General features: G+C 40.2%; 1 protein-coding gene across 2 annotated transcripts in view; it reads right to left on the reverse strand.

The window, feature by feature from the left end:
• Window positions 1-14,562: 14,562 nt before the first annotated feature.
• GMPS (guanine monophosphate synthase) overlaps window positions 14,563-16,084 on the reverse strand; it is a 62,024-nt gene continuing 60,502 nt past the window's right edge. For both annotated transcript variants that reach the window (XM_032408383.1, XM_032408385.1), the window contains exon 16: window positions 14,563-14,685. In XM_032408383.1, the coding sequence (XP_032264274.1) occupies window positions 14,584-14,685 (102 nt within the window). In that variant the 3' untranslated portion in view covers window positions 14,563-14,583. The remainder of the gene's footprint in view (window positions 14,686-16,084) is intronic.

Raw genomic sequence — 16,084 nt, forward strand, 5'->3', positions numbered from 1 at the left:
GTAGCACATAGTAATGCAATCAGGCCTGACTCTCCATAGTCTGGTGTTTATCACCACTGGACACCCTGCCTCTCTTGTAGTCCTACTTAGGGAAGCTGAGCCTCGTTCCTGCTTAGGTGCCACTTCAGTCTGCGATCACCTCCCATTCTGAGGTTGGGATTCATGGACACGTGGAAATTGGGGATAATCCTAAACCATGTTAGGTGTACTCACCCAGGCCCTCATAGTGGAAGTTCATCTCTGTCTCATCCAGGCCTACCACTGAGATCCCAGGAGTCATCATCAAAAAAAGCTGCATAGGTTTAAAACAGAAATATCACTTTCTTCATAGCTCTATCTAGAGAGAGATTAAAATATGAAGCAGAATCAAAGTATCTGAGAACCATTTTATGATTCTCTTCTGTTCAAGTGTCATGAGATGATTCACCATGGAGTTGGCATTCAGAAGTTGAATGGTTAAACAAATAATTAAATGAATTAGCTTTTGAAGGCATTAAATGTCTTTTCTTCAAACGTTTAAAAAGTTAAATTCTGCTTTCCCAGAAGACCTCTAAAGATTGAAAAATCAGTGTCTATGATCTGATACATATAACCTTGAGGCCAACAGTATTTCCTCTGCCACAAAACCTCTTTATAAGCTCAAGTTATGAAGAAATAAAATAAACCGGGTGCCTGAGTGGCTCAGTCAGTTGGGCCTCTGCCTTCAGCTCAGGTCATGATCTCAGGCTCCTGGGATCAAGCCCCACGCTGGGCTCCCTGCTCAGCGGAGAGCCTAATTCTCCCTCTCCCACTCCCCCTGCTTCTGCTTTCAAATAAAAATCTTTAAAAAAGAAAAGAAAATTAACCAGTTTGTGTTTCTATGCCTTTCCCTCTTATTTCCTTCCCAATGCCCAAGATGGTAACAAGCAGTTCAGTAGCTATGTCAGGCAGTAAGAAGACAGGAAGCAGAGAACATAAATAATTAGGCTTGCATAGCTGAGGGATGGATAGGTATCAATAAGCATTTTAAACTTAAATTATGGGGTGCCTGGATGGCTCAGGCAGTTAAATGTCTGCCTTCAGCTCAGGTCATGATCTCAGGATCCTGGGATCGAGGCCCACATCAGGCTCCCTGCTCAGTGGGGAGCCTGCTTCCCCCTCTCCTCTCTGCTTGTACTCTCTGTTGCTATCTCTCTCTCAAATAAATAAATAAAATCTTTAAAAAAATAAACTTAAATTATTGTACCAAGTCACGCTATATGAGCTCCAACAGCTTGCACCCACCAATTTATACACCCTATTTTTGTTTTTCCTAGAGGCCAAAAAGCTCCAGAAGAATGGTAACTGATTAATTGCTTAAAACAAAGAAAAACTGACTTCATTTTTTCCCAGACATCTGGTTGCAAATGTATTTGAGACAGGCTGACTTCTGGTGCTAAAAGATGAAAAGGGAAAGGAACCAATTAAAATAGGAACTCTTTTCCAGGCTGGATCAGAAACTACGCTGGTAAAGAGGATTGTGCCTCAACTTGGGTGTTGGAAGGTGGGAGAGGGAGCTGGAGATTTGGGGCGTGATTAACCTTTACTGCGCAAAGAGGACCCTTAGGTAAATCTCATTATTATTTCTGAACTATTAGACCGGAATGGATGGATTATTTTAGCCCATAATTTCATTGCCTAAACTGCAAAACTGAACTAAGATTTTTTTTTCCCCCTTGTTCAAATTTTCAACATTTGTGGCATTTAACTGCGGTTGTAAACGGCAGTCTGTGGACTCCTGAGTCAGTTCTTTTGGCTCCTAATGCCAAGCTCCTGTCCACCACAGGAGTCTGGGGTGGGCTCTACCAGCCCAGTGCCCTGTACCCTTGTGCCACAAGTGACCACCTTCGAGCTCCCCGGGGAGAACAGACTGCTCCTGTCGTGCCTCGCCAGGGCTGAAAGGACCCAGAGAGGACACTGCAGACAATCCCTCGGTGACTGCCCGTCTGGAGAAGGGCACCAGGCATCAAATGTGCAGTTCCTGTGTGAGCCTGCCTGACCAGCTAGCCTGTCACAGCCCTAGGACGACAGGACGTAAGAGCAACAAAGCCCAGATGTCACATGACGCCAGCCCTTCTGTCTTCTGTGGCAAGACACAGAGGGCCACTCATACCTTCCAGAAAGCTATTAAGAGCTACTCAGCACTGAGCCTGCCATCTCTTCCCACCCCCGTCCCCCAACTTCTGCCCCAGTACAGGATCCCTGCATCCGTGCATCTCTTCTGTCCTCACCTGACCACTTTCCCCTGCTTACTCATAACTACCTTGCACAGGGCCAACACAGCCTCTCAAAACCCAACTTTAATTTACCTTAAGTTCCTACACCCCTACGTAACTCATTCTTTCAGAATCCCCTACTTTATTTCTAAAGGCAGGAAATAGTGGTCAACTATCTAGGAGGAGCCCTTCGTGCCACGCCATCTCAGGTCACTGGCCGGTCTTTGAACAGGCTGTCTGTCTCTGTGCCTGTCAGTTGTAGCTTGGAAGGCGTAAGGTCACACAAAACAAAACCAGTCTAGCGAAGCAGCGGAGGCTGTGGGCAGAAGAGACGGTGTGTATGGATGACCACTTGCCGGGAAACTGTTATGTGTCAGCACTGCATAGGTGCTGCATTTCAAACACCTTATTTAGTCTGTACAACAATCCCGGGAGGTAGGCAATATCTGCATCTCATTACAAGTGAGGAAACAGGTTCAGAAAGATTAGGTAACTTGCCCCAAGATTATATAGCTGGTAACTGATAATGCTAGAGAAACCACCTCAGGAAATCTCCCTATGCCACGTTGCTTCTACTCTGAAGCTGACCTGCTTGTCACCTACAAGCTACCTTTGACCTTCCCTACCCAACCCCTGTTAAGTTTGGATGATGATAGTCCAGTTCCTCTTTTAAGCACAGATAATGGTAATTTATGAAAATTAAGAGCTTGCTGACCAAACAGCAAGCAATTAAAAACACATATAAAACACAGAACATAACACTGACCAAGCATTTGCTGAGCGTCTGCTGTGGGCCAAGCACCATGATGGGTGTCGATGGGACCCAAAAATCAAGACCCGTCGTCTCCCCTCACAAAGTTTACAACTGAGTATGGGAACTAAGCAAACAATTGCACAGCAGAGCAGATGGGATAAATGCCATCATACAGAGGTACATAATGTGCTACAGGAACGACGAGGAGAGAGCAAATGCTCTGCCTTCAAGGAACCAAAGAAGGCTCCTACAAGTGACATGAGCTAGGCCTAAAGCATGAGCTGGCTTCACGGCATCTGGTGGTCACACCAGCCTGGGTAGAGCACAACCTGGACACCCACACAGAAGCAGAAAGATGCCTAAGTTTGAGGGGTGGCTAGAAGATAGTTTTAGAAAATAAAGCTGGAAAAATGATGATGTGGTAGCTAAAGGAGCCAGGGTGTCATTCCCTGGACATAGCTTATTGATGTACTTTGAACAGACAAATAAGGTGACCAGGATTTTCTGAGTCCATGATCTGTGTTTTGAAATGGAGGTGCTAGTTCGGAGAGAGAGGAATCGAAGGGTAGAGAAAAGCCCTCAGCTGCCGCTGTAGTAACACAGTTCAGAGACAACGGAGGGCTGGACTGTGGTGGAAGCCCGGAATGGAAAGGAGCAGATTGAAGAGCCGTGCTGGAAGGAGGGGGTCATTTAAGAGCAAACCGGATATGTATGTGGAGGGTTGGGTATGGTGAGGAGGCAGGGCAATCGAACAGGACATGACCTCCTCCAGGTTTGGAGCCTTGTTCTCTGGAGTCCAGCACGGTGCCGGGCACAAAACAGGTGCTCAATCCATAGTTACTGCCACGATTGAACTCCTGCGTGCTGGGAGGATAGCAAATGTCAAGTTATTTATACCCTCCTCTTACTAAATAAATGCAGAATATTTGAAGTAATGATGATGATGGATAACACATCTCTCTTGCTCTTCTGCCATTAAACTACAAAATAAACGCAGCCCATGGCTGCCTCACATTTGCCCGGCCGTCAGCAGCTTCCGTACTCAAAAACAAACCTTGTAAGATTAATACCATTAGGATTTTTGTGAGTAATGAACTAGTGTTCCCTGCTACAACAAAAGCTGAAAAACAACACTAAAATCCTCAGACTTGTCTCATCTTCTTTTCTCAAACTCTTTTAGCTTTGTCAAAAAGAATACTTACAAGGTGTCCAAAGAAGAGCAAAAGGGAAGAACAGTTTCTAAGAGAAACCTGAACTGCCACTTGGCCGGTCTAACCGTAAGCACCATGGAAACCGTTGAGACCACCCGACGTCAAGACTACCACCCCACTTCTTAGAATTCTGTGGTTTTCTGCTTCCCACACAGGCAGGCCCTTAACCACCCAACCTCATTAAAAGAAAAAATTGAACAAATCCCTAGTAATTGCATGCTGTTCTCCAAGCATTCATATTTTAATTTACAAGTCAAACAGAATTTGTCAAAAAAACAGACTGTCTGCCTAAAGTTAAAATAGTAATTTTTAAAAGCACAGCAACTGCACCTAGGGCCGTAGCACCAACAGCTGAAGCTAAACGTAGGTTTAAATATAAGTAGTTTCCTATCTGGTGATTTCAAGTATGAAAGTAGGGGTACAGGCTAGGTCACCTGGCTCAGTTTAGTTTCTTCACTCAGGTGTCTGATGCCTGGAATTCTACTATGAGACATTTACTCCTCTGAAGTAAGCCTTGTCCTCTTGCAGGTCTTTAAAAAGCATTCCATTTTTATATTTTATGAGCCAGGCTCTAAGACTTCAAAGGTGAGTAAATCACTGATCCTGCCTTCAAGAAGTTTATAGTCTGGCTGTAGACAATATAAACAAGTAAAATAGAAATAAGACATAAAATAAAGTCCTGGAATTCCTCAACAGGTAGTGGGAGCTTAGAAGACGAGTACTCCATCCTACAGACATGAGGATGAACTAAGAAGTTGTAAAAGAAACCCTCCCAAGTCTTGAAAGCTGACTTAAATGTTTGCAGAGTAGGCACAGGGGCCTGGGGCTGGCACTCCAGGCAGGGAGAGCGGTAGGGACAAAGTAAGAAGTGGAACAGCAAGGGACGTGAGGGACCCACAAGTGGATCGGCCTGGCTACAGAAGGCAGTCAGGCCAGATTGGTGGGCAAGAGTTAGGCTGTGGATGGTCTCAGACAGACGCGGGTCACTTGAGCCATATAAACAGCCTGGGTAACGTCTGTATGACTGACTAGCCGACCATAGTGTACCAGAGAGAGGGAGAAAAGGGCAAAGGAAAAGGGCCGGTGTGACTGTCTCACGAGGTAGCTGGGCTACCACAGAGTGGAGCTATTCTCGCTCTTCTGGCTTATCCAGCACACACCCCTAACTGGACACAACCCAATCCCTTGGCTGAATCATAGTCCTCCACAATTTTACACCAACTCTCCAGTTTTACCCTCCCAAACAACCCATGCTAGTCACAGTTTATTCATTTGTGGCTCTTCCTGGCCTCCACCTATCTGGAATAGTCCATACTTTCTACCTCTCTGGAACCTACCACCCAGACTCCACTCCAATCCAGGGCGTGACATAAAACACTTGAACGTCACAAGCTTCAGGTGTTCTCCCTCACCTCTCAACATTTTATGGAAAGTGCTACCTGAATATTTAATTCGGTAATTACTCACATGCTGACTTATCACTTCTATTTTTTTCCAAACTTCTTTACCCAACTATGAGATTGATAGAGGGGACAAATATTACATTATTGCATACACCACTAGAATCAGAACAGAAAGAAAACTAGATACCCAATTTTTGTACTTTTCAAGTGCAAGGCTGGAGACTGGGAGACAGTTTTGTTCCCTCTCTTCTTTAATATCAAGTGGCATAAACTTCATAAAGATGCATACATAGCCCTTGCGTAGTTGAAAGCAGGTTATCCCAGTATCACCCCACCCTCACAATCTGGAGATCTGACATGGTGGTAAACTTCTCTGAATTGTCCCGGCTAATTGAGCACAATGGGATTAAGCCCACATCATTTGTCTCATCTGCACTGCCATCTGTTTCAAATAACAGACTATGCTTACACTAGCATTTTACAGATAAAGCATATTTTCATAATGTATTCACTTTTCCTACATTCTTTCACTTGACCCACCCCAGTAATATTATTCCTACATTAGAGTCAACCATTGCCCAGGAGATTGCTGCCTTGCCCAAGGTAACACAGCTATGTGCAATCAGAAATATACCAAGTTTATTGAATTTCAGGCTGATGTTTTATCAGAATTAGGAAGAAATATTTCTAAAATAAATTCCCAAAATTACATCTAACAACAGAACTAGGAATCTTATCCTATGTCATTAATACTCTAAGATTTCGTAATAGATTCCTATTCCCAATTCTCAGAAAATTTTTACATTTTCTACAATGGTTCTCTTCTGAGATCTAGAGTAAAGAAGTCAAAGAAAGGTGAAACTATATACAAGATAGCCATGTTCTTTTACTAAGCTTTAAATTCAATTTATTCCCAGTGATGTGATTAATGTTAATTCCCTCTCTCTGTCTTAACTAATCACATCTCTAAACTCTAAAAACATTCAAGGGATGGCCATCATTGTCTACATAACCAAAAAAAAATTTTTTTAAGTGTATGTGGTATGTAACTATTTCCCCTTGTTTTACAAAGAGAAATCAATATAGTAACAAATGTGTAGATAGCATATTTGGCATGGTGTAAATCCAGTACATTAAAATATTCACTTCGGGGCACCTGGGTGGCTCAGTCGTTAAGCATCTGCCTTTGGCTCAGGTCATGATCCCAGGGTCCTGGGATCGAGCCCCGCATCGGGCTCCCTGCTCAGCAGGAAGCCTGCTTCTCCCTCTCCCACTCCCCCTGCTTGTGTGCCCTCTCTCACTGTGTCTCTCTCTGTCAAATAAATAAAATCTTTTAAAAAAATAAAAAATAAAATATTCACTTCTACAGTATAAAGGGTATATATCCTCAACTTAAAAAGTATAGGAAGTCTTTATAGTAACAACTGTTACCAGACAAAGCAAGCTCCAAAGTAAGTATACATCAAACTTGGATCTAGGCAGATTCTATGCATGTGTACATTATGTAATATATGCCAAATCTTATTTCTCCACTCATAAAAAGATGTTGAGATTTTAAAATCTCTTTTTGCAAAATATTCCAACTCTTAACATCAAAACCAAGAAAGACCATCAATTTTAAGGATACAAGTGTATTTTAAATGTATCCTTTGAAGTTGAGAAGGGGGAAAAAAATAAAATAAAAACTCAGACACAGTGGTTCTCAAACTGTTCACTGAGGCACTCCGAGCCACCACAGCAAACTCACATATACACAAGATGAGCTACTAGCTTGTGGCAGGTCAGTTTCCACACAGCATCATGCTCCATTTCCTCCAATGATGTCATGTCTTTGCAAAGCTGAGTTTTCAGTGGCTGCTGTGATAAAAAGTACTGCATAAGCATCAGCATGGAACAGAAAATGAAGATGGCAGTGTTCAATGCATGCCAAAGTTCAGTACGATGCACAGTCCCCAACAGATGCATGCATCCCATTAGTAACTATCTCCAGTTATTTAAGAATGAAATATATTCTTTCAAAGGATATTTTTTCAAGTGGTTACCATGTTGTTAGGGCATAAATATTTAAGTTGTTTGAACATTACCATCACTTAAAAAAATGGGACTATTAGATAATTTTTTTTTATAGCAACCCTAGACCAAAATAACACTAAATGGAACTGTGAAAGGAGAAAGTTTGAAAAACTCCATACTAAATTCACATCAGGTGCTTTAAGAGCCTGACCAGAAAAGAAAAAAAGAAAAAAGAGAAAAAAAAAGGTAAAAAGATCTTCAAACTGTTTCCTATTCAATGGTAAATCCTTAAATTTCTCTTTAAGCAAAAATCTGAAAACAGGCTAAGCCCACAACATAAACATTAAATTATTTTTAAATATTCCAAGATACTGCATTTACTTAAAAATCTCTGGGTACTTATTATCAACTTTGGGGTAATTTCAACTCTGTGCTATATGATTTACCCAGTAATTAAGGAAAGGCACTATTTTACTTCTCGAATCTGAGTAGTAAGAAGATGTAGAGGGTGCTAGCTGCACTATTTCACTTGTGAGTTGCTTGAAAATTTTTAAGCAGATTCTTTAACACAAAATGGTCATGATATATATATATTATTATTATTCCCCCAAAACTATAATAAGCACTATAAACAAGTTGAATTCATTACATCTTCATCACCCACACTGTAATAGAATTTGCTTTTGAAAAGAATCAGAAGATGGAATTTTCTTGCACTTAGCTAAATATTTTTTAGTCTGTTGAAACTTTTTTCTTATTAAGAACAAGTATCAATCATCCTAATGCAATTAGGTAAAGACACCTTGACAAAAGGCCCTCATGTTCTCCACTATTTAATGTAGCCACATTTAGTAGGAATTTTTAAAATAGCGTTTTCTCTGTGGTGTTAATTAAAAAAAAAAAAAAAATGTGTGGGCAGGTTAGGTGTTGTCTAAAAAAACCCAGTAATATGCAATTGTAAGTGGAATAGCATTCTAAAATGTGAAAAAAGGATTTAATTAAAATTTGACACATTATTTGGATAACAGTAAGGTTAAAGTGAGATTTTTAGCTGTGTTTCTTAGAATCTAATGTCTTATAACTCAAGAATAATTCACTAACAATCTACCAAAAAAAAAAGGTTAGCTATGATGTAAGATAATTTTGATAACAAATTTTTTTTAAAAAAAGATGTAGAATGGCAGATTTTTGAGAGTTCAAGATAAAACCTCAGTAATATTTTTGTTTTGGGCCATGTTAAAACAGCAAAACCTTTACAGTTGAATCTTCAAAATACAGTTTTCTCAAATAGCAGGTCAGACCAGGTCACTGATCTGTAAGAAATCATACCACAGCAACGTAGCTACCTGAAAGTAAGTACTGAGTTCAGTTCCTAAACATGGTTTATTTCCTCTCATCATCATATTAGCGACTTAATACATTTACTTTGATGGGTTTGATCAACTCTTATACTTCCAAACAACAAACAGGATCCAACTTTTCTATCAAATTAATAAAGGTAATATATGTTTTAAGAAATTGAGGACAGAGTTAAATATAAATAAATATGCAAGAAGTCAAATAAGTGTGCATGTGTATAGGACTTTAATTTTGGAAACACATACACACACCCTTCTAGCTATTCACTTAAAAAGCTACCCAATATTTTGTTTCTACCATGTCCACTGTTACACTCTGGGCAAAACCCTGACACCCTTCCTTATATAGAAGAGAAATAGATTAAATTTATTATCCAGAAACGTCTGACAGTATATGCAATTTCTTATTTCCTGTACCCTGGTAACGTCTGTCCTTCACCGACTTTCTCATAAACACTGAAGCTTAATGACAAGTTATGAAAGTCATCATTTTTCCTTTATGAAGTATATTGAAAACAAAAGGCATTAAAGTCATTCATATTAATTTGGCAAAGCTATTTTATGCCATTACCACAACATACAAGATGTATCAGTATACCATAAACAATTACATAGTGATTTCACAACTATACTACTTATTCCAATTAACAAAATACTTCTTTATAAAAAAATCTGTTCAAAAGGAGGTTACATTCACTTCTTCATTTAATACCATAAGGTTGTAACAATGTCACAGTAGGTTCAAAGACAGGAAATTACTTACCTTAAATATCTGTATTCTCCAAAGGCATTACTCCACTTGGATTACTTAAGGTTCAGGCTTCGTGGACAACTTAGAAGGTTTCAGAGCTACTGAACTTCGTATACCCAAGAAATAGCCAAACTCTCCCCAAAGTCTCACAATTTTGCTAATCAAGGAGCCCTTACCAAGGTCAAAAGATGCCATGGGATCCACCAGTGAACAAAGACACTAATGGATAGGTCACTTAAAATGGGGCTGTTCAAAAAATTCTCATTCCGGGAACGTAGGTTACAGCTAGGTACTCTCCAGCTGACAAATTATATCCAAATGACACAGCTCCAGAAAGATTTCTCAGTTGGTGGAGTAAGAAGAGCTCAGTGTGTTTCATGATCTAGCTACAGTCAAATTCAGAGAGGTGGCTACAGCATAGGGGTGGGTTTCTTTTCCGTGACAAAAAGCAAAAGGAGTAAGGAGAGGCTAAGAGACGCCTAGGTAGTTGTTGCATGGACCTCAACAAGAGTTAACATTTACGTCAGCTGCAGACCAAACGCCCTCAGAGTGTCTGACCTACCATACAGTATACATAGGATCAATTCCAGTCTGGTCCCTAATTCTGAAGTAATTTAGCTAGGATGTCTTCAGCAAGACATTATCTGTGGCCTCCTCTTATCATTTCTCTCATAGACTTGACTAAGATTTTAAGCCGTAACTAGATAGGCCAGGTATTCCTCAGTAGTATTTCTTTGGAGCGGAGAGATTTAAAACTATCAATAATTGGGCTCTGCCAAGATTCTAATTTAATTGACTTGATTGTGGGGTCTAGACATTATACAGACTTAATTCCTCAGGTAGTAATAATAAGCATCCAGGGTTGAGAACCACTGACAAAGGTCAGAGTTGGGTAGAATACCTGGGCCTCTTCAATATAGAAGACTAAGTTTGAGAGCTGGCATTTTGGCACTCTTGGGGGTGGTGGTGGCGGGGAGGGATTCCAAATCTCTTCACTTGTCATTAAATGAAATGGTCAGGAATATAAGAGCCAAGGATACCACTGTTACTAGTTACTATTGTCAAAGCCCTGCAGTGGTTAAAAAAAAAAAAAAAAGAAAAAACGGATACCCTGGTTCCCTCTATCACCTGCACGGCTAAACTACCTCAGTAAGAACAAGGGCGGGGGGGAATTTCCAAGGGTAGAGAGATCCAGCTTATACTCAGTTCCCTATTACTTTCTGAATTTGGGCCAATGAAAGGAACACCCATTGAGGTAATAGCTAAGGTGTGTCCTTACCACATTCCAATGAAAATTCAGGAAACAGTAGGAGAGAGGAGGAGGGTATGGAGAGTAGTGGAGAGGAATAATAAAAAGAAAGAGGGTTATAACATTGGGCATGACAGAAACTACTTATTGTAATTACGTAAGGACATGATTTACACTTTAGAAATACATTTATCCCTGATGGGTCAACTATACAAGGAGAACTTCCTGTTAAACCTTGTCTTTAAAGGCCTTAGAGCATTACCTCTTCAATAGAGAGAAACAGAAAAGCCTGGATTCTAGCTCCAGCTCTGCCAACAATTAGCTACAGATAACTGATTATGGGAGACTTTTCATTCTATTAATGGATATTTTCCAAGTGTCATGGTCACAACAGAAGATTCTCAAGTAGTCAAATTTTGCGGATCTATATTACAGCTTCAAAAAACAAGGTAATTAGTAGGGGCGCCTGGGTGGCTCAGTCGTTAAGCGTCTGCCTTCGGCTCAGGTCATGATCCCAGGGTCCTGGGATCGAGCCCCGCATCGGGCTCCCTGCTCCGCGGGAAGCCTGCTTCTCCCTCTCCCATTCCCCCTGCTTGTATTCCCTCTCTCGCTGTGTCTCTCTCTGTCAAATAAATAAATAAAATCTTTAAAAAAAAAAAACAAGGTAATTAGTATTTGACTTTAAACTGTATTTTGATGTTTACCTTTGACTGGGGTAAGGTCATATCTAATGTTAAAAGAACTTAAAAAAAAACCCTCAATTTCTCCATTCTGTCTCCTGCTATGCTTTTCCTTGTTATTTATGAAAAATTTATGGCTGAATTTGATGTAAATTTAACCCAACTGTCTCATCTTACAGATAAAGAAACAAATTAATCGTTCACACAGCTGTTTAACGTCAGGACAAAAGCATTGAAGATGGACAGTCCCACCTACCTAATCTGAATGCCCTCATTCTTGAGGGATTTGATTCATTTATACAGTAAAATAGGCTATCAGGAGATAAGCCCAAACAGTGAGAAAAAAACTTTTATGATGCTTGTTTGGCTACATGCAGGCAGCTACCTCAGGATGAAGGGGCAGCAAAAGATGGAAAAACAGTGTAACCCATCTTCCAGATACATCTAAAGACCGACCTTCAGAAATTATGCCAGGCCATGTTATTTCTAAAACAGCTGATGATTAAAATAGCACCATTAAGGTGAAACTGGGTACTTGAAAGGCAAGTACCTTTTCAAGGCAAGCCTGCCAATTTGGGGAATAAATGATGCTTTGACCTGCCTACCTACTCCTAATCGGTATGAAGGAACAAAATATATTTAATTTGATGGGAATGCAGTCATAATCTACCAAGGACCATATTTCATTCTGAATTTCATTAAGTAACCATTACTAAGCTGAGCTTGTTTCCTTAATGTAAAATGGACTATAATCTTAACTTTTCTCAGCTGCTTGGATGACATACTGTGAAGATACAGAGTAATACAAAAAGTGCTTTGCAAAGGAAGAGGGGGGTTCAGAATATTAGGAAATTTCAAAATTCCCAAAAAATTAACTTTTTTACTATATCATGTCAGGATGTGTTTTGGAGAGACCACTTTTTCCAGTATTAAGGATTATAAAAAGAGTTTAGCAGACAAAGATGAGGAAAACATCAGGTTAAGAAAGTTTAACAACTGTTTTTCACATCAAAATTTCTCAGAGCTTTGAATATAACGTACACCATGACTTTCCAAGATAGAAGGACAAGCGAACAGCACTTTCCCAACTTCCATGACCATCTAACCCTTTTGACAAGGATCAGCTCGGTGGAGCAGTGTTCCATAGAACATACAGAGAAAGAAAACACTCTCACTATATGTTCTTCCTAGTTTCCTATTTGCTCGAAAACTTCTGCTAGAAGAGGAATTTTTTCACATAAATGTAAATATTTGTAAGCCTTTTAGAGGTTGTCTATTCCAGCTCTAAGATAACATGACTCCAACAGCCAGATCACTTACACATCCTCTTTCCAAAAGGCTAGTATGAATACCTACCTCATCATCAGGACAGAAAATGAACCTTTCAAGTTCTGTAGAAGTCAAACACTCCTTTGTTTCGGGTACAGATATCCATTACAACAGACAGAAGCTCTTCCCTTGCTGGTCTGACAATACAGTTTTTTTGTCCTCTGGGCCAGCCAGAATAAAAAGTAGACTTCTGCCATGCATGATTTTACCATTTACCTAATACTGAATCCCGAACAAAATTTTGTACTTGATTAATACAAAGGATCTTGAAAATAAGAGGCAGCAGCCTGAGAAAGGCATGAAAGGGCATGAGAAAAACATGCATAAGAGGCATGAGAAAAACATGACACCAGAAACTAATCTGCTATAGGTCAATTACACCTCAATTAAAAAAAAAAAAGGAAAAACTCCTTAATGTTCTTAAATAGTAACAACAGCTAAAATATTGAGAAATGGTTATAGAATTTAAGTCTAGTACTATTTTTATAGTGCTTATACGAATGTTATAAAGGATCTGGTAGACACCAGTGGCAATGGCAAGGAGTCCTATACAAGTTCTTGAATCTTACAAATGATAGAGGATTACAAGGTGTGGCAATATCTTGCATGGACCAAGACTGGTTACAGTCTTCTGAACAGTGGGTAATAAACCTGCCTACAGATTACATCTAAGAGTTCATTTTACAACTCTTTACTAGATAGTCTAAGCTGTGGGCATGTGTAATGGTTTCTGTGGTCTCAGAGCTGGCCCTCTGACCAAATGAGATCAAAACTCTGACTTTATGCTACACCAGAGACAGCCTCTTCCGGGAAAGAGAACAGAAACTTCCTCACAAGGCTTTGGGAGCTGGCAACATGGGTGGGTGGTGGGGGGATAAAGCTCCTCACTAATGAACAGGCTGACAGTGAACACCATGGCATCTATGTGGAACAGGATTTGAAAACATTTTAAACCAAGACCATTTGTAGTTTCTTTCTCCCATGGCTGCGATGTCATAATATTCTAAAGTACTTCAACAAATTCCTGGTGCTTTCCATCTTAAGGGAGCTTACATTTGATAGCTCCAGTGTCCTGCAAAAGGGCTGGAACAGCCCACCTACACCTCATCTGGTATGTTCATCCCTCACCCCCACCTTTGGAGGAGTAAGGTTACTTATAAGCAAATTCAGATTCTCTGAAAGACATACATACTAAGTCACACTGGTAAATAACGCGTGTTTTCTAACAGCTCTTAGAAACTGGCAAGGGGACAGAAGCCTATTACTACCCCCAAACTCACCCACCTTCATATATCTTCATTGACAGAGACATTAATAGCAACAGTGAGTTTATACATAAAGAACAAGTGAGGCAAAGGCAAAAGCAGTGCCAATCTGTCTGATACGTGTAGGCAATGGTGCTTTGATTATACCCGTACAAACACTTCAGTCCCTTTTAGTGATCCCCGACTCAGCGCTCAGGCGGCAGATTTTTGCTGTAGAGAACTCAGATGTGATGCAGCTGCTCCAGTAACTCTTTTCACAGTACCGCATGTCAATACTGGGAATGGTTTCTAATCAATTTAAATTGAACACAATACTTTAATAGAACAAGAAGTTTATTACTCCCACTCGGTAGTTCCTGGGGGCTTTGATGTTAAGTCATACATAATTCGAGAAATACCAGGAATCTTCTTAATCTCAGTGACCATCTTTAACACCACCTGTTATAAAACAAAGATCATAAATAGAAGAGCCAGGATCCAGCGCATGTCCAACATACTTAGAAGGCTTGCATTTATAATTAAAATGCGATCTACTTTTATTATTCTCTTCTATGTATATAGTATGGTCTCTGATTAATTTTATGTAGTGAACCTAATTTCCTTCTATAGATTTAAGTGAATTAACTCAGTACTACTCAAAGCGTAGTCTGCAAACAGTTGCCAGTCTGCAAATTATGTTTGTCCTAACAAGTGTTTAGAAACATTTATAGCAATTTGAAATTGCTGTGACATCCAAGCATGTGATACTATGTATTAAAAGCCAATGCTTCACATATATTCTGTGGCTGAAACATACAAGTCCACGGCCAGCACAGTGGCACATAATGCACTGTAATAACAACCACTACCAAGTGTACAAGAGAAGAAGGCCTGGTCACTTGAATGGATAGAGATTTGGCAAATTTGAGCCTAAGGGGAAGCAAACTCTCAGCCACAATCCCCAACCTAGCTATCTAGCTATAACCAGAGCCTTGCATTAGAGTACAGAGCGGAGATCCACCTAATAAAGTCTCACTTTGATTTCCTTTGCTACTATGCAAATAGCTGCTCTGGAACACTCCAGGGGAGAGAGAACAGGAGAGGGAGATGGTGATCAAAAATAGTTGGTAGTCAGAGCGCCTGGGTGGCTGTCGGTTAAGCATCTGCCTTTAGCTCAGGTCATGATCCCTGGTCCTGGGACGGAGCCCTACATTGGGCTACCTGCTCAGTGGAGAGCCTGCTTCTCCCTCTCCCTCTGCCCCTCCCCCCCCTCATGCTCTCTCTCGCTCTGTTCTCAAATAAATAAAATCTTAAAAAAAAAATAGTTGGTAGTAGGCAGAGCATTAAGCAATTCATGGGTGTCTAGCCATCATGGTATCAAATCTCATCCATATTTCTAATAAACTCTTCTTCACTACCAGGGTTTTCTCCTTTATTTGGAAAATACTATTTATAAAGTAGAGGTTGGCAAGATTAGATAGAATTGTAGATTAGAGGTGGTTACTCCACATAGTAATCAGACATCTGGAGGGGTATAATAAATTTAAGATCTTTTCTAGAAAACTACAATAATTATTTTTTTAATTTAAATTCAATTAGCCAAGTTATAGTACATCATTAGTTTTTAATATAATGTTCAATGGTTCATTAGTTGAGTATAACACCCAGTGCTTTATTTAATCAATTATGTGGAGATTAAAAAAAAACAATAAAAGCCTAGGGGTGCCTGGGTGACTCAGTCTGTTAAGTGTCTGACTCTTGATTTTGGCTCAGGTCAGGATCTCAGGGTCATGGGATGGAGCTCTGCCTAGAGTCCCCCCCCACACACACACCCCTTTCAGGCTCTATGCTCAGTGGG

The sequence above is a fragment of the Phoca vitulina genome, unplaced genomic scaffold (genome assembly GCF_004348235.1).
Source record: "Phoca vitulina isolate PV1807 unplaced genomic scaffold, GSC_HSeal_1.0 scaffold10, whole genome shotgun sequence".
In the NCBI taxonomy this organism is placed as follows: Eukaryota; Metazoa; Chordata; class Mammalia; order Carnivora; family Phocidae; genus Phoca; species Phoca vitulina.